The following is an 8,784-nucleotide window of genomic DNA, read 5'->3' as shown; positions in this document are numbered from 1 at the left end:
TATCCTAAATGCTTGCACCTGTGCACACGTCTCCCTACTTGGCCTTGTTTGCATTGGCATGTATTAACACAAACTGGAGCTATACCACCCTGTCTCTTTGTCTCTTTATGCGCGTGTACCAGCATGCATAATATGGAACCATCTAACAACAAATGAATGAGTCGTTGGTTCGTTTTGTGTTTTTAGCATTATTTCATTATTCCAAAATATTACAAAACAACGAAAAGCAAGCATTTTCCCAATAAGCTGGTTCTGCCATCTAAAATCTACAAAACAACACCACAAATCTGTTCCTCAGTTTTGCAGACGCCAGCATGAACGGAATAGTCAAACTAACAATTAATGTCTCCTCATAACGCGTGTTAAATGTTTTTATTCAAAACTAAACAACCCGAAAACAAATTGATATATTTAAATGTGGGTTTGAGTTCCTAAAGTGACTGAAACATTTTTACTGCCCTATTTTGTGTTTGTCTACACAGGCCGCAGAATACAGAAACCAATGGCCAGGTCATTCCCTACAGTCAAACATGAATGTGGCTCTAGGAGGAACTGAAGTAGGTAACTCCATTTAAAACCACCAGCTCACTATAACATCTCATTGGACTCACAACGCCTCTCCCCCTCCACTCTGGCAGTGTGTGTTTATGTGTGTGGATGTGTGCGTTTGTCTTTCCCGTTACCAAACGCACGGCGACCCACCTCGCATGTACAATACCTGCCTTCTCCTCCACCCTTAATCAGCCTTGCTCAGGGAGAGGGAATCATATGGGAATAATGACCTGACTAATCCCTACAATTAGATAACACTGATTAGAGCAGTCTTTTACCTGGAAGAAAGGGTGGGGGAATACCTCTGGGAGAGGGAGGGAGGGAGGTCAAAATAGAGTAAAGGGGTGGGAGCAGGTGGGGAAAAGGAGAGAGCGGGGGGGAGAGAAAGGTAGAGGGGGATCAAAGATTGAGTGGGGGGAGAAGAGAGTAGGGGGGAGTTGGGTCAAAAAAGCGACGGGGGGGGGGAGAGAGGAGAGGGAGAGATGGGAGGGTAGGGGGAGGGGACAGAGAGAGGCTTCGTTTAAGGGAGCGGAGGCTGCAGGTGAGAGGTGAAGACAACACCAGCAGGTGATGGATGAAAGACCGTACAGGGAGCTACACTACAGGAAGACGGTGATATATGGTTCCTCAAAGAGTCCTTTCACTAAAACACTGCAGACTCGACATATTAAATAGTCTTACATCCAATCTGCAGTGCATGTTGTATAAAATATGACTATGGCCATTCTTTGGAGAGTGTTTTAAGAGTTTGAATCACTGAAGTAAAACAATTTACACTTTGATTCGACTTGAACCAGACTTGCCCTGTATGTGATAGATGACAGTAAACGTGTCTTGATGCATTGTCCTAAAGAGTCTGTATTCGTAATCCGAGAGTTGAGAGATTGAATTGCGAGGGATTAATTCGTCGTTGATCAAGTTTAAAGTCTAAGATGTTCTGGTTAAACTCATTAGACGTACCAATGTACTTTACAGCCAGACAACTAACAATAACTTGTCTGGGCTAACATGAGTTATTCAGTGTATTCTTAGAGTTCCTAGACATCAAGGTCAGCGTCCTGTGTACAACTACTGACACCAGCTTCATTTTTTCCGTTCCCTGTTTATATGCATTTCTGTGTGTGTGTGAGCTACAACACACCTATTTTTATCTGGGGTAATTGTGTAGCTGTTTGTGTGTGTGTGTGTGTGTGTGTGTACACTGACGTGCGACTGTTTGCATTTGCGTCTCTTTGTGCTTGACTGAATGCTTTGTCCGCCTGACCACAGATGAAAGGGGATCTCTATCAGGCAGGCTGTCCGTCTTTATCTCCCCGGTTCCACCTTAAGGAGAGCTTTAGCAGGCTGTCGTGTTTGTGCTGAAGCCAACAGGCAAAATATATAACAGTCTAGAGCTCGCTGCTGAAAAGCCTGCTGGATCTTCTGGTGACCTGCTGTTCTTTCCTGCTTTCCTGTGTGTGTTTTCTTTTAGTTTTTTCTCTCTTCTTCTTCAGATTTAGATTAAAAACAAAGCTCTTCCTCTCAGGTTTTTTTTTGTTGCCCTGCCCCCCTTCTCCTCTCTCACATTCCCTCCCCCCCCCTCCACCTCCAGCCCCCACTCCTCTCGTCTACACCATCCGACAAGTCCGACGTCCGGGTTCCCTCCCGCGAGGAAGCAGAGGTGGAGGCTGTACTGGAGTGACGTGGATGGAGGTGCGCGCTTGCTGCCGTCCTGCCGCCCGCTAACGGAAGCCGAGGCGGGGTGAAAGGCTGCGTGTCGCGACGCCAAGCTTGGACCCTGACTGATCAAAGAGAGTGAGAGAGAGAGAGAGGAGGGAGAGAGACAAGAGTGCCACTTTGGTTCCAGCGAGGCGTCGCTGGGAGAAGAAGCCAAAGTCGGGAGACGGAGGATCGTGTGTACCGGAGAGCCCGTCGGATGAACTGACAGACTGAGGTTTATTCGCCCCAGCTGTGCGTCGAGCCGGACTTTGCGTTCTCGAGAGAGAGAGAGCGGAAGAGAGAGGGGGAAGAGAGGAAGAGAGAGACTCGCTGAGGGAGTGCAGGGGCTGGGCTGCAGCCAGTGAGGGAGCGAGAGAGAGAGAGAGAGAGAGAGAGAGAGGGAGGGAGAGGGGCTGGTGGAGGAGTGGAGGGTCAGAGGAGTGACCTGGCTGTCACACGGACGGCCCTCGTCTCCTCTCCTGGGATCATGTACCCTCAGGGCAGACATCCGGTAAGTGTCCTCTCTGCTTTCTCCCTTGCTGTGTGTCTCTCTCTCTCTCTCTCTCTCTCTCTCTCTGTCTCTCTGTCTCTCTGTCTCTCTCTCTCTCTGTCTCTCTCTCTCTGTCTCTGTGTCTGTCTGTCTCTCTCTTTCTCCCTCTCTATCTATTTATCTTGCTCTCATTCCCTCCCTCATTTTATCTCTGTCTGTTTCTTTCTGTCCATCTCAGTCCCTTTCTTTCTCTCCCTCTTTTTATCACCCTGCTTACATCACACACACAGACACACACACACACACACACACACACACACACAGACAGACAGACACACGCCACTCTGTCCCCTGTCTGCCTCACCCAGGTGCTTGTGAGGGGCTGTAGACAGGTAGTGTGGGTGGTATACCCAAGGGTCACTCCAACTCATCTGTTGTGTATGAGAGTGTTTGTATGGATGAGTGTGTGTGTTTACAGTGGATCACCATGGAGAGCATGTTAGAAAGCCCCCCCCCCCCCCCCCCCCCCGATACGGTCCTGGTAGTACCTGCATGGTGTGTGTGTGTGAGGGAGGGAGGACAGAGTCAAGGGCTCGCTGGCAGTGATCAGGTCTGTTGTCAGGCTGTCTGTCATGCGGTGGAAATGGGTCAATGGAGTCCCCCCCTCCTCCTCCTCCTAGCCCATACTGTATCACAAGGAATTATGAATGACATGTTCTGGGGGGGTGGGGGGCGTCCATTAGATAAAGAGAGCCCTACTATACTGGATGGAGAGAGGGAGAGAGAGGGAGAGAGAAAGAGCCCTAATTCACTGGAGGGGGAGAAGGAGAGAGAGAGAGAGCCCTAATACACTGGATGGAGAGAGGGGGAGAAGGAGAGAGAGAGAGAGCCCTAATACACTGGATGGAGAGAGGGAGAGAAGGAGAGAGAGAGAGCCCTAATACACTGGATGGAGAGAGGGAGAGAAGGAGAGAGAGAGAGCCCTAATACACTGGATGGAGAGAGGGAGAGAAGGAGAGAGAGAGCCCTAATACACTGGATGGAGAGAGGGAGAGAGAGGGAGAGAAGGAGAGAGAGAGAGCCCTAATATACTGGATGGAGAGAGGGAGAGAAGGAGAGAGAGCCCTAATACACTGGATGGAGAGAGGGACAGAGAGGGAGAGAAGGAGAGAGAGAGAGACGCTAATATGACTGAGAGATGTGAAAAATGGAGTTCCTTCTCTCACCGCAATCACATTCCACTCCCCCCGTACAGTGTCTGCGATACAGTTCAATCTGACACTGAAGGGAGTCCAACTCGACTGGATCGATACCTACTCCCGCCACTGGAACTTTGTCTCTGACGCTGGGGGAAACGCGCGAGGCCACACAAACACAGGTGTTTGTGCCATGTTTCCATACGGACAAACCCTCTAGAATCAGTTGGTGCAGTATATAATTTAATGTAATCATCACCTGCTTTCATCCAGAGAGACTTGCAGGGGGGGGATTTTAACCTGTTTCCTCCTGATCTGCAATCACTGAGTTATACCCACCCTTCCACACCTAAATATGTTGTGGGAGGTTATTCGATGGTAGAGCCCTGCATGAATGTCATTATCTCAAGGCCAGATCAGTCATACATGTCAGACCACGTAACCATCTCTCTGTCCCTGACGAAGACCTGGGATCTGGGGCTGCTGTGTCCTGTCAGGAAGTCGGAACCAGGAAGTATACAGAACTCCAGACACGGTCGGACTTTTGTTATTTGTCGCCCGCTTCTCCCAGGAAAGGGTTAACAGCTGATTTGCGAGGGCGCGCAGTCAGGAGAAGTGAAGTAATTGGTTCCACAGGATTTTTGTGTTTTTGGTGGATGGGGTTATCTGAGAGGGGGGGGGGGGAGTATGGTGGAGCAGGAATAGAGGGGGGTATGGTGGAGGAGGAAGGGGGGGTATGGTGGAGGAGGAAGGGGGAGGAGCGATGAGAACGGCCGTGCCAACAACAACAACATTAAGCCAGCCTGTGCCGACACACCCCAATGTTTCCACAGTTACGAAACGCAAAAGTTTCAAGCGCTGCGAAGCAAGCACCCTGGGAGGGAGGGAGGGTGTGTGTGTGTGTGTGTGTGTGGGGGGGGGGTGACAGAGTGGACACACACTGCCCGCAGGGGCTCTGGTCACAGGCAGAAGGCTGATGCTGTCTTAGGGTGTGTGTGTGTTGGGGATCTCAGGAGGCACCCCACAGTTTGTTGTGATAGTTGGTGTCTAAGACAGCAGATAAGAAATGTGGTGAAGCTGATCTAATGGGAGCAGGTTGGAGTGTGTGTGTGTGTGCGCGCGCGTAGGCACACGTACAGTACAAACGTGTGTGTGTGTGTGTGTGTGTCGGTTTAGGATTCTGGATTATTCCAGTTTTGCCGCAGCTGACTATCCACACAGTCTATAATCCCTTTTGAATATTCAGAAGTGATAAAGCGTTCTTTTGAAACTTCCCCTTTCTAATAACTGGCCGTCTCTCCTCCGTGGTCGAGCTTGGCTCCGGGTCCCTTCAGGGTCTCCTGAGTCCCACTCCTCAGCACCCCCGCCTGGGCGTTATCTTCCGCGTGAAGCCCCTCAGTCCTCCAGCCCTGAAAGGGTAACGCTTTGTCATCACAGCCAAGTAAACAAAAACGAACGCCAAATATATCTGGCTGCACAAATCGCATATGTTCAAGTTAATGAGGGCAGGGTGAGGCGTCGAGAGCGCAGGGAGCAGCTCACGCTGGCGGTTCTGTTTGTGTACATCTGCGTTCACCTCGGTTCCTTCTACATCTGGGGTTCGACGCTGGCGAGGGTTTTTGAACGCGGCCAGACGATTCGGATGGCAAACGGGTTGAGGTCGATTACGGACGCCTCGATCGAGTTCCACTCTCCTCTCAAACTTCAAGAACAAGCCATTGTTCTCTCTGTCTCTCTCTCTCTCTCTCTCTCTCTCTGTCTCTCTCTCTCTTTCTTTTTCTCTCTCTGTCTCTCTGTCTCTCTGTCTCTCTCTCTCTCTCTCTCTCTCTCTCTCTCTCTCTCTCTCTCTCTCTCTCTCTCTCTCTCTCTCTCTCTCTCTCTCTCTCTCTCTCTCTCTCTCTCTCTCTCTCTCTCTCTCTCTCTCTCTCTCTCTCTCTCTCTCTCTCTCTCTCTCTCTCTCTCTCTCTCTCTCTCTCTCTCTCTCTCTCTCTCTCTCTCTCTCTCTCTCTCTCTCTCTCTCTCTCTCTCTCTCTCTCTCTCTCTCTCTCTCTCTCTCTCTCTCTCTCTCTCTCTCTCTCTCTCTCTCTCTGGTGGGGGATTGGACAGACTCCAGGTTCTCCTCTCTGCCAGTTCCTTCAGTTCTAATCCAGTATTGGATGGCGCTGGCTTTGCCACCCCCCCCCACAATGGAGACACGACTTGGTGAAATGGCCTTTCATTGTCAGCGACCGGCAGGGCGGCCTCTGTGGGGGGTGGGAGGAAGGAGGGGGCGGGTGGAGGCGACGGGGTTTGGAGAGAGGTGATGGTGGAGTGATGGAGGGACTGGGAGTCGTCTCAGGGGTCTAGGGTGTGCCGCCCCCCCCTCATCTCCAGCTCTAGATGGCCCAAAGCTCTACCCTTGCCATGGTCTGACTCTCCTAGCTATCACATTGTTCTGACTTGCACACCCTGGAGAGGAGAGATGAGAAGGAGAGATGAGAGGAGAGGAGGTGAGAGGAGAGCAGAGGGAATGGGCTGAGAGAAGAGGAGAGCTGAGGAAGAGATGGACAGATGATAATTGAGAAAAGGAGATTTGGAGGAGGGGGAGGGGGAGGAGAGCGAGATGTAAGGCGAGGTGTTATGAGAGAGAACAAGTGATCTGTCCCTGTTGAGCGCCCACACACTCACAAACACACATACACACACACACACACACACACACAAACACGCACGCACACGTACAATGTCTACAACATGGAAGAGAGCTCTGACACTTCTCCTCCCTCCCACTGTTGGTTGTATTCATCTATTCATGTGCCTCCATCCTAAATATTTCACAAGTAGATGATTATTTCATACTCTGCTCAATGTCTCTGTCCCCTGACTGAGAGGGACAGAGGGGGAGGGAGAGGGAGAGGGAGAGGGAGAGGGGGAGGGGGAGGGGGAGGGGGAGGGAGAGGGAGAGGGAGAGGGGGAGAGGGATAACAAAAGAGGGAGAGAGTGGGAAAAGGGAGGGAGGTGGAGAACAGGAGTGAGAGAGAGGGAGGGAGTGGAAGAGTGAGGAAGACAGACAGCAAGACAGCGTTTGTGTGTGTGGAGAGAGAGAGCGACACTGTGTGTGTGTGTGTGTGTAGAGAGGGAGCGCGACACTGTGTGTGTGTGTGTGTGTGTGTATTTGGAGAGAGAGAGAGCGACACTGTGTGTGTGTGGAGAGAGAGAGAGAGGTTCCGTCCCAGTCTTTCCCTCGTGTGTCTGTGCAGCCCTCCCAGCATGCACCAGTGGAAAAACACGCTGAAATGGAATATTTCCCCCAGTGACAGACAGGCTGATGGTGATTAGGAGGAGGGTTGATCCTGGGCATCTCTGTCCTGTTATGTGATCTCCTGCCCCCCCCCCCCCCCCCCCCATAGATAATCCCTCTTAATTCCTAGCCGGGCCACGCCTGCCCATCCAAATTGTGATTGACTGCTGGCCCCACATGGCAGTCTGTGCCCCTCCCCCCTTTCCCTCCCTCCCCCCCATCCCCCCCCCCTTCCTTCCCCTACAGTAACCGGATCAGTTTGGGGTTTGTGAATCCCCCATGCTGTCTGACACCAACATGGAGCAACCACCCCTCTTCCCCCCCCCTCTCTCCTCCCCCCCCTCTCCCTGGCTCTGCAGTCCTGGCTGGGGTTCTCCAGGACCCAGGCCCACACAGTCTGGGCCGCCATCTGTCCCACAACCCCCCTCCCACACACACACACACACACGCACAGCCCACCCGTCCCTGGTCAAGGACAACAGACACTGTATTAAGGGTGTACGTCTTACTAAGCTGGGGGCCCCTGCCCCCCGGGGGGGCCGTGAGGTGCCCCCCCCCCCCCCCCCCCCCCCCCCCCAGGGGAGGACATGGAGGATCAGGCTGACAAGCTGACGACACGTTTTTCACGTTTACATTTGATACATCAGGCCGAGGCTTTCGTTCCTCAGTCCTCACACCCTGAGCTGCCCTGAGCGCTCTGGTCAGTGTGTGTGTGCCGTGTGTGTGCCGTGTGTGTGCCGTGTGTGTGCCGTGTGTGTGCCGTGTGTGTGCCGTGTGTGTGCCGTGTGTGTGCAGGTAGTAGCTACAGCAGCTGATGATGCTGTCAGTATTACTAGCAGCTAAGCCAGGCTGGGCGAGAGAGCCCCTGTTGACCTCACGCAGCAGTCTGTGGAACCACAACCACCACAACCTCCCTCCCTCCACCGTGTGTTTGAGCTGTGGCAGTGTAAATGAAGGTCAGGGGGGGATCTGTTGGCAAACACACCCACCCAACCCCCCCACCCCAGCTTAATTACTGGAGAGCCCACAGAGTGAGTGACCTCCATCGTTAGTCTAATTGAAATCTAATTGAATTTTGGTTGTCTAGACTAATTAAGCCCCCACTGAAACCGCCAATCTTTTATCCAGCCCCCCAGCACCTACGAGCTAGCCTCCCGATGCTAGCCCAGGACCAGGTGGGGGGCGAAGAGGAGGGGGTGGGGCAAGAGTGGAGGGAGGGGGGTTTGGAGTGGGTCAAGGGGGAGACGAGGGATAGAGTCGGAGGGTCGGAGAGTTTTCCTGTTTGCCGATCAAATCTTTTTTTGTGCCATTGCCCTTTTTACAAGCAATAGTGCTTATGTGCCCATAAAACTGCACCTAAACCAACCTGCCATGTTGTGGGGTTTGTATTTGATCCGGGGACAGTGACCACACCGTGGGCCTCATTTACGAACCGGATTGCGCCCATTTCAGGCGTGAAATAGCGGGTAAAGACAACACCGTATTTACAAAGGCAACGCACTTGAGTAAAAATGCAGATTACCGCTGCTGGGAGGGTATAAGGGAAAGTGGGTGTGTAAATTTCTAGC

General features: G+C 52.1%; 1 protein-coding gene across 2 annotated transcripts in view; it reads left to right on the top strand.

Moving 5' to 3' along the window:
* The first annotated feature begins 2,653 nt into the window (after positions 1 to 2,653).
* tle2b (TLE family member 2, transcriptional corepressor b) overlaps positions 2,654 to 8,784 on the top strand; it is a 38,047-nt gene continuing 31,916 nt past the window's right edge. For both annotated transcript variants that reach the window (XM_084692570.1, XM_084692569.1), the window contains exon 1: positions 2,654 to 2,761. In XM_084692570.1, coding sequence (XP_084548696.1) covers positions 2,738 to 2,761 — 24 coding nt within the window. In that variant the 5' untranslated portion in view covers positions 2,654 to 2,737. The remainder of the gene's footprint in view (positions 2,762 to 8,784) is intronic.

The sequence above is a fragment of the Hypomesus nipponensis genome, chromosome 26 (genome assembly GCF_054491055.1).
Source record: "Hypomesus nipponensis isolate SF chromosome 26, ASM5449105v1, whole genome shotgun sequence".
Classification (NCBI taxonomy): domain Eukaryota; kingdom Metazoa; phylum Chordata; class Actinopteri; order Osmeriformes; family Osmeridae; genus Hypomesus; species Hypomesus nipponensis.
Note: the sequence above shows the minus strand (reverse complement) of the source record. Positions and strands in the feature narration are given on the sequence as shown.